This window comes from Syngnathoides biaculeatus, chromosome 6 (genome assembly GCF_019802595.1).
Source record: "Syngnathoides biaculeatus isolate LvHL_M chromosome 6, ASM1980259v1, whole genome shotgun sequence".
Taxonomy (NCBI): Eukaryota; Metazoa; Chordata; class Actinopteri; order Syngnathiformes; family Syngnathidae; genus Syngnathoides; species Syngnathoides biaculeatus.
Window position 1 is genome coordinate 3,399,270 of NC_084645.1, and position 16,072 is coordinate 3,415,341.

General features: G+C 41.8%; 1 protein-coding gene across 17 annotated transcripts in view; it reads left to right on the forward strand.

The window, feature by feature from the left end:
- The window catches only part of sntb2 (syntrophin, beta 2), a 120,884-nt gene that overhangs the window by 19,534 nt on the left and 85,278 nt on the right, over positions 1-16,072 (forward strand). For 14 of the 17 annotated variants that reach the window (XR_009795555.1, XR_009795556.1, XR_009795557.1 and 11 more), the window contains 2 exons: positions 902-1,018; positions 1,424-1,634. Coding sequence is in view for 11 of the 17 variants with exons in the window: in XM_061823852.1 (XP_061679836.1) it covers positions 902-1,018; positions 1,424-1,634 (328 nt within the window). In the remaining 6 variants the exon portion in view is untranslated. The remainder of the gene's footprint in view (positions 1-901; positions 1,019-1,423; positions 1,635-16,072) is intronic. The other 3 variants (XM_061823848.1, XM_061823850.1, XM_061823851.1) reach the window with 1 other exon arrangement.

Here is a 16,072-nt window from a genome sequence, read left to right on the forward strand (position 1 = left end):
ATACAGCTCCAAATAAGTATTTGAGCACCTGTCCATCAGATAGAATTCTGACCCTCAAAGACCTGTAAGTCTGCCTTTAAAAGTCCACCTCCACTCCATGTATTATCCTGAATCAGATGCACCTGTGTGAGATCGTTAGCTGCATAAAGACACGTGTCCACCCCATACAATCAGTAAGACTCAAACTTGTAACATGGCCAAGAGCAAAGACCTATCCAAAGATACCAGAGACAAAATTGTACAACTCCACACGGCTGGAAAGGGCTACGAAGAAATTGCCAAGCAGCTTGGTGAAAAAAGGTCCACTGTTGGAGCAATCATTAGAAAATGGAAGAAGCTACACATGATGGAGTCAGTCAGAGCAGTGAAGATGGGTTGTGGCTGGGTCTTTCAACATGACAATGACTCGAAGTACACAGCCAGGAAAACCAAGGAGTGGCTCTGGAAGAAGCATATCAAGGTTTTCGTAGGGCCTAACCAGTCTCCAGACCTAAACCCGATAGAAAATCTTTGGAGGGAGCTGAAACTTTGTGTTTCTAATTAGGAGAACCTGCAGTATAACAGGGTGTTCAAATAATTATTTTATTCACTGTATTTAGGTAAATCTTTAATTATAAAACCTTATAAATATCATACATACAGTATTCTGAATTTTTAAAATTATAAATTACAAAACACTTACTGTATTATATGACTGTATAGTTAACCATTGTTCACTCGGAGAATCTTCTGCTGGAGGTGCTTGTCAGGTTTACACAACTTAGGACATTTAAAGTACTTGTTACTTATGCAATACATAGAGAGCTAAACAAATAAATGTACTTTTTGGAACGTGAGCCTGAAACAGCTTTCAGTGGTTGGCATTATCTTTGTTTTTTTTGTTTTGTTTTTTGTTTGGCAGTTTCCCCTCAAGGGTCCTCTGCTAACAGCTGGTATAGGGTCCAACACTCCTGCTACCCCCGCCAGGATAAGCGGCTCGGAAATTGGATGGATGGTACTGTGCTACCATTGTTAGAAGGTAGTTGGCAAAATTAAATTAACCAGCTTGAAAGACTTCAAAGCATAAGGCAATTTGTTAGGCGTCTCACACACAACTATCCCTACTGGATAATTTCTTGCTTCCCTCCCCATCTGCCATCAACCAGACAGACAAACGTCTTTTCAACCAACCAAAAAAAAAAAAAAAAGTGTTGAAAAAAACAACCGCCACATACTGTGGTGTCTCTTCCAACCACTCAGGGAACTATGGAAAGGTGTGATTAAATGTGAGGTTTAGAAAAGGAAAATTGACAGTGCTAACTGCTGTCTGTTCACTAAAAAATCAAGTGAAGTAAAAAGTAATTATACTTGAGTGTAAGTTGCAAAATGTTTCTCAAAGCATTCTGATTCTGGTTTTGTTTTCAATATCTCTTCTCCTCGACAGTGAAGTACATACGTGAGGTGTCTCCACTCTTCAAGAAGTTTTCCCTGGTGGCTGACTTACCATGGAATGGCATTCGGCCACAGTCTCCCTCCTACAATAGCAGCGAAGATTCTGGATCTCCGAAACACTGCTCCTCCAAAGACAGGAAGGTCATCACCCTGAAGATGTGCTTCATCAGTAGGAATCTAACCATGCCAGACCTAGAGAACAGGTCTGATGTAAATGACTAATTTGTGTATTTTAGATGCTGTGTGTAATTGTATAACAATGTAAAGCTGGCTGAAATTTAAAAAAAACCTGTCACTCAAGAGCCATTTCTTCCCATTGTGAGCAAATATAATCAACATTTAATTCCAACTTTCAGTTTGTCCCATCAGGATTGTTTCTTGACGTACAAAAAATTATTTCGATGATAATACACCCACATGAAATATTTACATCATATGGAATTACATACAATACAAATGGGACTACTCAATCAAACGTATTAATGATTGTGTTAACTTGTCCAATGAAATTTGAACAGTTTCATCCTTGGTTCAAACTGCTTATGACCTTGTTTTCTGCAGCAATCTTTTATAACAGTTATTCAACTAACAAAATTCTCTGAAGAGCTTATTACACACACTAGGCAAGTTAATATTGACCTCTTCCACATTTCAATCTTTATTGATTAGATGAGCATTACATTATTTTTTCTTTTTTCTCATCCTGGAACCACTTTTCCTTTGAAGCGTATTTAAGATAGCTTGAGCTGTAGGTTTCACATACTTATTTTCCATTATAATTTTACTGTATCGTTATTGGTCTCCACAGCTACAGCCGCTCTACTTACTGTTAATAGGCAGACTGGACACCATTTTTGATCAGGCTGATGATTGTGGTTTGGTCTGCAAATTTCATGAGGCCAGGTGCTTTGAGGTGAACTTGTGCATGTAAAGAAGCGCAAAGGAGAGTTAACACATCCTTAGCGGGCCCTTGTGCTGATGGTGCATGTGGATTTGGTGGTGTCCCCCAGCTTCACTTGCTGTGTCCTGTTCGTCAGGAAGCTGAAAATCCACTGGTACATGGCATGGAGGTCCCTCTGCTGTTGAAGTGTTCCAGGAACAATTGCAGTTCCACATTGACTGCATCTTCTTCTTCTGTGATGCTCTTGAGGTGGTCCTGCACAAGGTGTTTAAAAGGAATTAAGGGATCACAGATGTCAGGTCACAGCTCTATAGTCATTCAGTCTTTCAAATTGCAGGTTCCTTTGGGACTGAGATGGCGGAGCATCTGAGGCAGGATTAGAGTTAAGGCAGTTCCAAATATATTTTGAAGCTCAGTATGAAAACTGGAGCGAGCTGGTCCTCAGACTTTCAAGCAGGAGGAGGACATACTGTCCGAACCTGCTGCTTTGTTGAGAAAGTTATTTCAGTATTCCGTGAATGGTCAATGCAGAAGGGGAGGAGGTGTTCAGAGGTGTGCTGGTGCTTGTCGGTGGTGCAGCTGGGTGGGTGTGGTGCATGAATGTGTCATTTTCAAATCTGCAGGAGACTCTATTCAAGTCCTCAGCAAGTCCTTTAATGTTCTTTGATTGGGTGGATGGTCGCTTGTTGTTGGTTCGTGATTGTAATCCTTGCACACTGGTTTTCCAGTGCATATATATATATATATATATATATATATATATATATATATTTTCAAATTCTACTTCTTTTCCTTTTGGCTTGTCCCATTAGGGGTTATAACAGTGTGTCATCTTTTTCCATCTAAGCCTATCTCCTGCGTCTTCCTCTCGAACACCAACTGCCCTCATGTCTTCCCTCACAACATCCATCAACCTTCTTTTTGGTCTTCCTCTCGCTCTTTTGCCTGGCAGCTCCATTCTCAGCACCCTTATACTCAGTTTTGCAATATACTCACTTTCTCGCCTCTGTACATGTCCAAACCATCGAAGTCCGCTCTCGCGAACCTTGTCTCCAAAACATTGCTTGGACCCGTTTCTTCACTTCCTCATCACATTCACCATTGCTTTGGATGGTTGACCCCAAGTACTTGAAGTCGTCTGCCCTTGCTATCTCTTCTCCCTGGAGCCTGACTCTTCCTCCTCCACCTCTCTCATTCACACACATATATTCTGTTTTACTTTGGCTAATCTTCATTTCTCTCCTTTCCAGTGCATGCTTCCATCTTTCTAATTGTTCCTCCACCTGCTCCCCGTTTTCACTGCATATCACTACATCATCTGCGAACATCATGGTCCAAGGGGATTCCAGTTTAACCTCATTTGTCACCCTATCCATTACCACAGCAAACAGGAAGTAGCTCAGAGCTGATCCCTGATGCAGTCCCACCTACACCTTAAATTCTTCTGTCACACATATGGCACACTTCAGCTCTGTTTTGCTGCCCTCATACATGTCATGTCATCTTCAAACACATTTCTCCGCCACACCAGACTTGTACCACAGTTCCTCTCTTGGTACTCTGTCATAGGCTTTTTCTAGATCCACAAAGATATAATGTAGCTCCTTCTGACCTTCTCTGTACTTTTCCACGAACATTCTCAAGATAAATAATGCATCTCTGATACGTTTTCGAGGCATGAAACCATACTATTGCTTGGAGATTCTTCTGTCCCGAGTCTAGCAATCACTACTCTTTCTCATAACTTCATTGTGTGGATCATCAACTGTATTCCTCTAGAGTTTCCACAGCTTTGAACATTGCCTTTGTTCTTAAAAATGGGAACTAGCACACTTTTCCTCCGTCAAAAACTCCAAAAATTACTTCCATACCTCCACAGGTATGTCATCAGGACTAACTGCCTTTCATTTTTTCATCTTTAGTGCCTTTCTAACTTGCCACTTCCTGGTCCTTCACACTTTTCGCTTCTACTCTTCCTTCTCTTATTTTCTTCATTCATGAACTTCTCAAAGTATTCTTTCCATCTATTTAGCACTCTACTGCCATGCAGTACCACAGTTCCTCTCTTGGTACTCTGTCATAGGCTTTCTCTAGATCCACAAAGACACAATGTAGCTCCTTCTGACCTTCTCTGTACTCTTCCACAAGGATCCTCAAGGCAAATAATCCATCTGTGGTACTCATTCTAGGCATGAAACCATACTGTTGCTCACAGATACATACTTCTGTCCTGAGTCTAGCCTCCACTACCCTTTCCCATAACTTCATTGTGTGGCTCATCAACTTTATTCCTCGATAATTCCCACAGCTCTGAACATCACCTTTGTTCTTAAAAATGGGAACTAGAACACTTTTCCTCCATTCTTCAGGCATCTTTTTGCCCGCTAGTATTCTGTTGAATAAGTTGGTCAAAAACTCCACAGCCATCTCTCCAAATTTCTTCCATACCTCAACCGGTATGCCATCAGCACCAACTGCCTTTCCATTTTTCATCCTTTGCAGTGCCTTTCTGACTTCCGCCTTACTAATCATTGCCACTTCCTGGTCCTTCACACTTGCCTCTTCAACTCTTCCTTCTCTCTCATTTTCTTCATTCATCAACTTTTCAAAGTATTTTTTCCAACTATTTAGCACACTACTGGCACCAGTCAACATATTTCCATCTCTATCCTTATTCACCCTTACCTGCTGCGCATCCTTCCCATCTCTATCCCTCAGTCTGGCCAACCTGTAGAGATCCTTTTCTCCTTCTTTCATATCCAACCTGGTGTACATGTCATATGCCTCTTGTTTAGTCTTCGCCCCCTCTACCTTTGCCCTATGTCTCATCTCAATTCCAGTTCCTTTTGTCTTTCCTCAGTCCTCTTAGTGTCCCACTTCTTCTTCGCTAATTTCTTTCCTTGTATGACTTTCTGTAATTTGGGGTTCCAGCACCAAGTCTCCTTCTCCTCTTTCCTACCAGAAGACACACCAAGTACTCTCCTGCCTGTCTCTATGATCACCTTGGCTGTAATACTCCAGCCTTCTGGGAGCTCCTCCTGTCCATTGAGAGCCTGTACCACCTCTTTCCGAAAATCCACACAACATTCTGCCTTTTTCAGCTTCCACCACATGGTTCTCTGCTCTATTTTTGTCTTCTTAATCTTCCTTCAGGCCACTGGAGTCATCATACACACCACCATCCTATGCTGTCGAGCTACACTCTCCCCTACCACGTCCTTACACTCAGTAACCTTCAGATTACATTGTCTGCACAAAATGTTATCCACCTGCATGCTTCTACCTCCACTTTTGTAGGTCACCCCATGTTCCTGCCTCTTCTGAGAAAAAAAAAAAACAAAACTATTCACTCCTGCCATTTCCATTGTCCACCACCATCTGTCCCTCAAGGTTCTTTCCCTGGATGCCATAATTACCCATCACTTCTTCATTGCCCCTGTATCCTTCACCAACATGTCAATTACAATCAAAACTCTCTGTCTGGGATGCTCAGAACTACTTCATCTATTTAATTCCAGAATTTGTCTTTCAATTCTGTCACATCTTACCCGTGGGGCGTAGCCGCTAATCACATTATAGATAACACCTTCAATTTCAAATTTAAACCTCATCACTCGATCTGATACTCTTCACCTTCAAGACATTCTAAGCCAGCACTTCCTTTAAAATACCCCCTACTCCCTTTCTCTTCCCATCTACTCCATGGTAAAATAGTTTACAGTGAAGAAAACAAGTATTTGAACACCCTGCTGTATTGCAAGTTCTCACAGAGAAATCATGGAGGTGTCTGAAATTTTAATTGGAGGTGCATGTCCACTGTGAAAGAGATAATCTAAAAAGAAAAATCCAGAAATCACAGTGTGATTATTTTTTTTTTAACTATTCATTTGTGTGACAGACCTGTAAATACGTATTTGAACACCTGAGAAAAACAATGTTAATATTTGGTACAGTAGCCTTTGTTAGCAATTACAGAAGTCAAACGTTTCCTGTATTTGTTCTCCAAGTTTGTACACACTGCAGGATGGATTTTGGCACAGTCCTCCACACAGATCTTCTCTGAAGATTTCCTATTGGGTTTATTTCTGGAGACTGGCTAGGCCACGCGAGAACCTTGATATGCTTCTTACGGAGCCACTCCTTGGTTGTCCTGGCTGAGTGCTTCGGGTCATTGTCATATTGAAAGACCCAGCCATGACCCATCTTCAATGCTCTGACTGACGGAAAGAGGTTGTTCCCCACAATCTCACAAAACATGACCGTAGTCATCCTCTCCTTAATACAATGCAGTCGACCTGTCCCATGTGCAGAAAAACACCCCCAAAGCGTAATACTAACACCCCCAAAGCATGATGCTACCACCCCCATGCTTTGCAGTAGGGATGGTGTTCTTGGGATGAAACTCATCATTCGTCTTCTTTCAAACACGGTTATTGGAAATATGACCAAAAAATTCAATTTTTGTCTCAACTGACCACAAACCTTTCTCCCATGACTCCTCTGTATCATCCAAATGGTCAGTGGCAAACTTAAGACGGGCCTTGACATGTGCTGGTTTAACAGGGGAACCTTCCGTGCCATCCATGATTTCAAACCATGAGGTCTTTGTGTATTACCGACTGTTACCTTGAAAACGGTGGTCCCTGCTCTTTTCAGGTCATTGACCAAGTCCTGTCATGTAGTCCTGGCCTGATTCATCACCTTTCTAAGGATAATTGAGATCCCATGAGGTTAGATATTGCACGGGGCTCCACTCCGATTGAGATTGACCATCATGTGTAGCTTCTTCCATTTTCTAATGATTGCTCCAACAGTGGACCTTTATTCACCAAGCTGGTTGGCAATTTCTCCGTTGCCCTTTCCAGCCGTGTGGAGTTGTACAATTTTGTCTCTCGTGTCTTTGGACAGCTCTTTTGTCTTGGCCATGTCACAAGTTCGAGTCTTTCTGATTGTATGCTATGGACAGGTGTCTTTATCCAGCTAACGACCTCACACAGGTGCATCTGATTCAGGATAATACATGGAGCGGAGGTGGATTTTTAAAGGCGGACTAACAGGTCTTTGAGGGTCATAATTCGTGCTGATAGACAGGTGTTCAAAGACCCATTTGCAGCTGTATCAAACAAACAAATCATTAAAAAAATCTCACATTGTGTTTTCTGGATTTTTCTTTTTAGATCTCTCTCACAGTGGACATGCACCTACGATGAAAATTTCAGACCCCTCCATGATTTCTAAGTGGGAGAACTTGCAATAGAGCTGGGTGTACAAATACTTATTTTCTTCACTGTAAACCCTGCTCCTCAAGTCCTCGCCTGACTACCTTTCCACCTGTTCTATTGGATGCACAATATATCAACCTTTCTCCTCATCATCATGTCAACCAACACCTGAGGTTTTCCTGTCATAGTCCCAACACTCAGTTCTGGGCTCTGGGCATTCTTCTTCTGCTGCTGATGAATCCGCTTTCATCCTGTTCTTTTTCCTCGACCCACAATAGCTGAATTTCCATTGAATGAATTTCTGAATATATATATATATATATATATACTTAGAAATCATAGAGGGATCTGAAATTTTGGTAGTAGGTGCTTGTCCACTGTGACAGAGAGAAAATCCAGAAATCACAATGTATTATTTTTTTTTTAACGATTTACTTTTGTGATACAGCTCCTAATAAGTATTTGAACACCTGCCTGTCAGCTAGAATTCTGACCCTCAAAAACCTCTTAGTCCACCTTTAAAAGTCCACCTTCACTCCATGTATTGTCCTGAATCAGATGCACTTGTGTGAGATCATTAGCTGCATAAAGCAAAGCAAAGCAAATTTATTTGTATTGCGCATTTTATACACGAGGTAACTCAATGTGCTTTACATGATTAAAGGTATTTGAAAAAAAAGAAATAAAACATTTAAAACGGCATAAAAACAATAAAAATGACAAACTAAACATAAATAAAGACAATTAATTCTGCATACAGTGCAAGTAATACCAAAAAGTGAATATATTCTAAAAAACATGAGAAAAAGAAGAGTTTTCAACCTGGGTTTAAAAACATTCACACTTGGGGCTGACCTCAATTTCTGTTCAGCATAATAGCTAAATGATGCTTCAACCTGTTTGCTTTGGACTCTGCGCTCCACTATTTGACCTGAGTCAGTCGATCTCAGAGCTCTACTGGGTTTGTATTCCGTTAACATATCTTTCATGTTTTCAGGACCTAAATCATTTAGTTATTTATAGACCAGTAGCAGAACTTTAATATCTATTCTAAAGTTGACTGGAAGCCAGTGCAAGGACTTTAGGATTGGAGTTATATGCTCTGACCACTTTGTTTTGGTCAGAACGCAAGTTGCAGCATTCTGAATGAGCTGCAGCTTTTTATTACTCTTAGTCCAGTCAGAAGACCATGACAGTCGTCAAGTCTACTTGAGATAAAAGCATGGATGAGCTTTTCCTGATCTGCTTGACACATACAAGACTTCACTCTCGACATGTTTTTCAGATGGTAGAGTGCAGTTTTTGTTATTGATTTGATATGATTGTTGAAAGTCAGGTCAGAATCAATCAGAACACAAAGGTTTCCGACTTGATCTTTGTTTTTTTAAAGATAAAGAGTACAGGTGTTTACTAACAGCAATTCTCTTCTTTATTGCCAAAAACATTTGTCTCGATTTTGTTGTCATTTAGTTGAAGAAAATTCTGGCTCATCCACTTATTTATCTGATTTAGACAGTGGCACAATACCTCAATTAAATTGTAGTCATCTGGAAACACTGCTCAATATATCTGTGTGTCATCTGGATAGCTATGGTACTTAAATTTAAAGTTTTGAAGAATTTGACCCAAGGGTAGCATATACAGGCTGAATGGGACAGGTTCAAGAACTGACCCTTGAGGGACCCCATAGGTCATTGCCATTCGTTGAGACCGAGCACCTCCAATGGTCACAAAGTAGCTCCTTTCCTCCAGGTAGGACCTAAACCATTTGAGGACCGTTCCATTTAGTCCTATCCACGTTTCCAACCTGTTTAACAGTATATTGTGATCTACCGTATCAAAAGCCGCGCTGAGATCCGACAAAACCAAAATTGACACCTTTCTCAAGTCAGTATTCAACCTTCTATCATTTAGCACTATGATATAAGCAGATTCTGTACTGTGATGAGTTCGGAAACCTGTTGGAAATTTTTCAAAAAGTCTATTTAAATTTAAGAAATTGCTGAGTTTATTAAAAATAACTTTCAAGAATCTTGGCTATGAACGGGAGGTTTGAAATAAGTCTATAGCTGGCTCACAGGGAATCGTCAAGTGCTCTGTTTTTTCGAAGAGGCTTAACAGCAGCTAATTTAAGAGCTTTGGGAAACTCGCCAGACTGAAGTGAGCAATTGATTATTTGCTGCAAAGCAGGTAACACTGACTTCACAATCGTTTTGAAAAAGTCAGATGGTATTGAGTCGAGACAGCTCGTTGATGGTTTCAACTGCTGAACTGTTTTCGCTACAGTTTTTTGGTCAACTGTATCAAATTCTGACAAGTTAATAGAGTTCTCTGGGTGGCTTCAAATGTGAGATCATTCCATGTTTTTGCTGATTTGTGCTGACATTTGACTTGATGGATTGTGTTTTTTCACTAAAATAACAGGCAAACTCATTGCATTTGTCTGCTGTTACGAGTTCTGGATCTATCTGATTTGGGGGGGAGGGTGTAAGCTTGTCAACCACAGCAAATAGAGCACAGGTATTGTTGAGGTTCTTACTGATGATTTCACAAAGTGTTGCTGTCTCGCTCTAACTAACTCTTGGTTAAAACTACAAAGACAGTGTCTGTAAAGGTCATAGTCAATTTGGAGTTTAGTTTTTCTCGACTTGCCTTCCGCTTTCCTCGGCTCCGATTTAGATCTCTTGACCATCATGGTCCTCTTCCACAGTGTTCTAGGTTCAGGATGGTCTTAGTTTTAACAGGAGCGACACCATTCATGGCATTTGTGATTTTCGAGGTGAAATTGTCCAAAGGTTCAACTGTCTCAGCATTCACAGTCTGTGGCACAGACACAGTCTCCATAAACTTAGGTGCAGTACTCTCATTTATGTACCTTTTCTAAGAGAGATAGAGGTCGTCTGAAATTTTGGAACAATCTCTAATTTACAAAATACACAAAGATGGTCAGGTCTAAGATGTGACCTTGAGTGTGAGTTGGACTCTTAATATGTTGAGAGAGGTTCAATGTGTCTCGTATTGGAGAAAGTTCTTTGGACGTTTTTTCCACGTTATTGTCAACATGAATGTTAAAGTCTCCTGTTATGACAAAATAGTTGTAAAAGTAAGTTTTGTTCAGCTTGTCCCTTTCGGGGTCACCACAGCATGTCATCTCAAATGAACGCACATATTTGTCTGTCACAATTTTTTTTTTATTTATTTTATTTTTTTTTAAACGCCAGATGCCCTTTCAGACGCAACCTTTCTCAGGAAGTGGAGACCCCAGTGGGATGCGAACCCACAACCCCTGGTTTACCCAACCAATGCTCTAACCACTGAGCTACAGGGCCTCCTATGCCCATGACAAAATAGTTGTACTCAGCACAAATAACTGACAGCAGTTCTGAAAAATCCTCCATAAATTTTCCATTGTACCTTGGAGGTCTATAAATTTAAAATGATAACCTTTGGTTCACCCTTTACTAAAAAACACAGATTTTCAAAAGAGCCAAAATCACCAGGTATAATTTCTTTACAATGAAATGATTTAAAAATAAGAGCAATACCACCACCGTTTTTCCCTGTTCGACACTTGTTCATAAAATTAAAATCTGCTGGTGTTGCCTAATTTAAAATCGTATTACAGCTACTTTCTGTTAACCACGTTTCATTTAATAACAAAAAGTCCAGACCATAGGTTGTAATGATGTCATTGATCAACATTGATTGGTTACCCAATGACCTGATATTAAAAAACGCTAGTCTCGCAGAGATGGCTGGAGAGAATGGTTTGATAGACTCATATTTCATCCTCACTAAGTTGGAAGCTCTACTTTTTTGGTGCCATATCTTTTTGATCAACTTTCTGTCCCCTGTAATCACAGGGATGAAAAATCCATAGGGGTCTGAGTTATTCTGGAAAAGACCCAGAGTTACAGATTGTCTTCATGGATGGAGGAGGGACCTTTTGCTTCTTCATGGACGGTGGTTTAAGGCGAGGGGGAATAGGAGGAAGATCTTGGCGTGTGGGATGGACTCCATCGTTGACAATAGTCTTCATCCTATCCATCAGACCCAACATAGCATTCAGACTGGGAGAGGGGGAGACAACATCCACTGCGGATTGTATGGTTGTTGTAGTCATAGAGGGGAGATTCTGAGGTGTGGATGGCTCCAATGAGGCAAGAAAAGATGTGGGAGATTTAAAGTGCAGGCAGATTCCAGACACCTGTCCACCTCATATAATAAGTAAGAGTCAAACTTGTAACCTGCCCAAGACCAAAGAGCTATCCAAAGTCACCAGAGACAAAATTGTACATCTCCACACGGCTGGAAAGGGCTACAGAGAAATTGCCAAGCAGCTTGGTGAAAAAAGGTCCACTGTTGGAGCATTCATTAGAAAATCGAAGAAGCTAACCATGACATTCAATCTCTATCGAAGTAGAGCCCCATGCAAGATATCACCTCGTGGGGTCTCAATGATCCTTAGAAAGGTGAGGAATCAGCCCAGGAGGACACGACAGGACTTGGTCAATGACCTGAAAAGAGCTGGGGCCACTGGGAACATGCACCTACGATGAAAATTTCAGACCCCTCCATGATTTCTAAGTGGGAGAACTGGCAATATACATATTTTCTTCACTGTATCTATAGATAGAGAGAATCCAAAAGCAGACAAGGCTATTTTCGTGGAACTTAGTGAAATACAAATTTTTTGGGAGGTTTCTTGGTCAGACCAAAGGATGACTTTGTTCAAAATTCCCTCCAATGTGAAGTCATACCCTAACCAATTGAAAATAAAGAAAATTTTTGAAATCCAAGCAAAATCTGGATATTTGCCGTCTTTCACAACCAAACATGGAAGAAACATCCTTGACCCCGCCCCTGACGTCGCCAGTGCTTAGCATTACAGACCATTCATTGTAGCTAAGCCAAGATGCCAACGTGTTGTGCAAAAAACTGAGAAAACTCACCCAAATTTCTCCTTCCTTAGCCTCCCAACCTGACTGGATAAAGCTGTGGCTGTTACAGTTGAGGATCGTTCATCATTGCATAATTGCTCGTATCTAATCATTACTGTTTCAGTTATAGCCTCTCGTGCTGGTACTGTTTCAGCACAATACTTTATGAGGCAGCATGGTGGCGCAGCTGTTTAATCCCGGAGCTCTCTGTGTGGAGTTTGCATGTTCTCCCCGTGTCTGCGTGTGTGTAACCTGCATCCTGCCCGTTGTTCTCCCCGTGTCTGCGTGTGTATAACCTGCATCCTGCCCGTTGTTCTCCCCGTGTCTGCGTGTGTGTAACCTCCGTCCTGCCCCTTGTTCTCCCCGTGTCTGCGTGTGTGTAACCTGCGTCCTGCCCCTTGTTCTCCCCGTGTCTGCGTGTGTGTAACCTGCTTCAAGTCAGTTGACAGCTGGGATGGGCTCCAACACTTCTGCGACTATTGCGCGGCTAAGAAAATGGATGGATGGCTATATACTGTACATGTAAGCACACAACACTTCCTGGTTGCTATTTACAGCGATGCGCGCGTGCAAACCCCCGTGATCTCCACCGCCGGTTGATCGTGAGAAGCTGGCTGCTCGAAAAGTCCAACATGGGGTAGAAAAAAAAGCCTGTCCACGCCTGCTGTATATTCTCTACATCAAAACCAAATCCTCAGAAAAGCATCAAATCTCCGCGGTCCATATAATGGGAAAGTTATTGTACGTCGTCAGCACCACACCCCTCCCAACACGTCGAGTTCCACCTGTGTATATTCTGGCTCAAACGCTTGAACATTGTACATTGTTATTTTTATTTTGTTTGCTCAATGGCGGGAGTAGTAATAACATGGACCATCGACTCGCTGTTATACTTGCGTTGTTGTCTCTTAGCACACAACACTTCTACAAACTATCCGATCCTTGTTTTCTGATTACATCAGACTCATTTCCTATCTCAGGATGAGATCGGATACCCCTAATTTTTGGGCTAGCTTTAGAGACTCATTTTTGTAGACATTGGATTTTTGGCTTTTCATAGAGGGCCGTTTTGACTGGGAGGCCATATATTACGACCTCTTATTATTACACATACACTACAAAGTGACGGAAAACTTGCTTTGACTTCAGAAGTCAGTAAAACGTTTTTAATTATTATTTTTTTAAAAGGGCAATTGGTAACAAAAAGTGCTTGCAATATCGTAATGTTATTAAAAGACAATTTCCAGTTTTGGTAGTTTTGCAAGAAACATGAAGTCGACACATGATTAGAATTTGCAGGTCACATTAAGTGATGAGACGGTCCAAATGCAGCCCCCGGACCTTGAGTTTGACACCTGTGCTTTCGAGAGATGGAAACAGCAGCAAATATGAATGAAGCAAGCTCATGTGGTGACGAGACAAAGTTAGTTTGTAAATAGCTTCTCTAAGTCTAGGCTCCAGTGTGTGGTCCGTGACATTAGTACCTCATCTTTTTGCCTATGTCGCAGCATATCCTGGCACCCTTTGTTTTCCCCCATAGCTCCACGTTGCAGTTTGTTCAGTATAGTTGGAAGCCTGGCGGCAGTATGGCGCCGTTGGAGATATGCACACAAAACCACGTCTTCTGTAGAGTTCTGCAGAATATGCAAAGTCCGGAATGGTGTTTCTGAGATTAAGTTTCTTGAGTCTGTTAGGTGGAGGGAGATGTACAAGATGAATCAGAAGAAGTGACTACAACCGACATGCTATCACAAGATGACACCATGACCCCCAACCTTGGACTAGGACTGGATTACTGTCTCCAGCCAGTCTTAGGGAGCTCATCAAAAGCATAGACCAGGAATCCTAACGTCTCACCTGAACCTGAAATTGATTAATACGTACCCCAGAAACCTTTGCTCCCAGTCATCAGGAAACCCTCCTGGAGGAGCCAGGGCTCAAGATACTGACCCAAAAATTTCAAAATCCGCTGGTCCCACATGCCAAGATAAAAATTCAATAGGCCATTTAACCTTTTGAAATGCAACTCCTGATTTCTCCGACAATGGATGGGACACAAGTGACACTCACAGATGGTGGAGAGTAACTGCACCCAGCGATTGAGAGAGGGACCACTCAAACAGAGTGTAGCGAATATGGGATTGCCAACAGAGGTGAGACAGACTTCCCACGACTATAAACCACATTCTTCAATGCTGCCCCACAGTGAGATGGTTTTGGTGTCTCCTAAAGATAATAAACAGTAATCAGTAATCCCCCTCTACTTCAAGATTCACCTATTGCGGATTCAATACATCGTGTAACCCCCCTCCCCCCCAAAGCTTAATCAGCTTACAGTCGTACCTGTATTACGTAATGCGTATTGATACAACGCGGATTGATACAAGGCATGTCCTCGGCGCAACATGTGGAACAATTAACCAAAAAAAAACCCGACAAAAAAATCGACTGTTTGCTGGCGCGATATCGACCAATGAGAGCATGAGTGGCAACTTCCCTTGTCCCACCCATTTCCTTTTTGTGCAGGTCTCGCCCATGCCATTGACCAGCTGCTTAGGTATTGTATCTTAGTGTTGTGTTTGTGATAATTTTTTTTCAAAACGCGATAAAAGTTTTTGATTATCTAGTTGCAATACTGTACCACTTTATCATTGTTGCCCAGCGAAACCTTCCTCCACAGCGTCCGAGAGGTGATAACGCCCCTGGCACTTTTCGCCTTTTATCCTTGTATGGTGATTCTCCTCCTCGAGGACAAGGGTTTTTGTCCAGCAAAGGCTGGTTCAAAAAATTTCAAACAATCAACAGCCTCAGAAACGTACCTCTGTATGGTGCTGCTTGTCGGTACGTGGAGAAAGAGTACCCTAGATGGTTCGCTTACTTTTTTAATATGGATGAAAACTACCTTCTGGGAACTTTAAAAACAAAACTTGACGCAATGAAGATATTGGAAAGAGTAGTGGAGGCTAGACTCAGGGCAGAAGTATCTGCGAGCAACAGTATGGTTTCATGCCAAAAAAGAGTACCACAGATGCATTATTTGCGTTGAGGATGCTAGTGGAAAAGTACAGATAAGGTCACAAGGATCTACATTGTGTCTTTGTAGACCTAGAGAATGCCTATGACAGAATACCAAGAGAGGAACTATGGGACTGCATGCGCAAGTCTGGTATGGCGGAGAAATATGTAAGAATACTACAGGACATGTATGAGGGCAGCAGAACAGCGGTGAGGTGTGTCAGAAGAATTTAAGGTGGAGGTAGGACTGCATCAGGGATCCGCGCTGAACCCCTTCCTGTTTGCGGTCATAATGGATAGGCTGACAGATGAGGTCAGACTGAAATCCCCTTGGACTATGATGATTTTGTGATCTGCAGTGAAAGCAGGAAGCAGGCGGAAGGAACAATTGACCCCTCTGTAGAAATTGCGTCATCCGCGTCTCTGACTAATCAGAGGCCAGAGATCTGCATAAACCACGCCCCTTTTGGCATCCGCCGTTCCTTCAGACAACGTTGCATGGTCCAGTATAGCTTTTGTTAGCGTTTTATCGCATATTTGGGTTCTTTAACAATAGATATGGT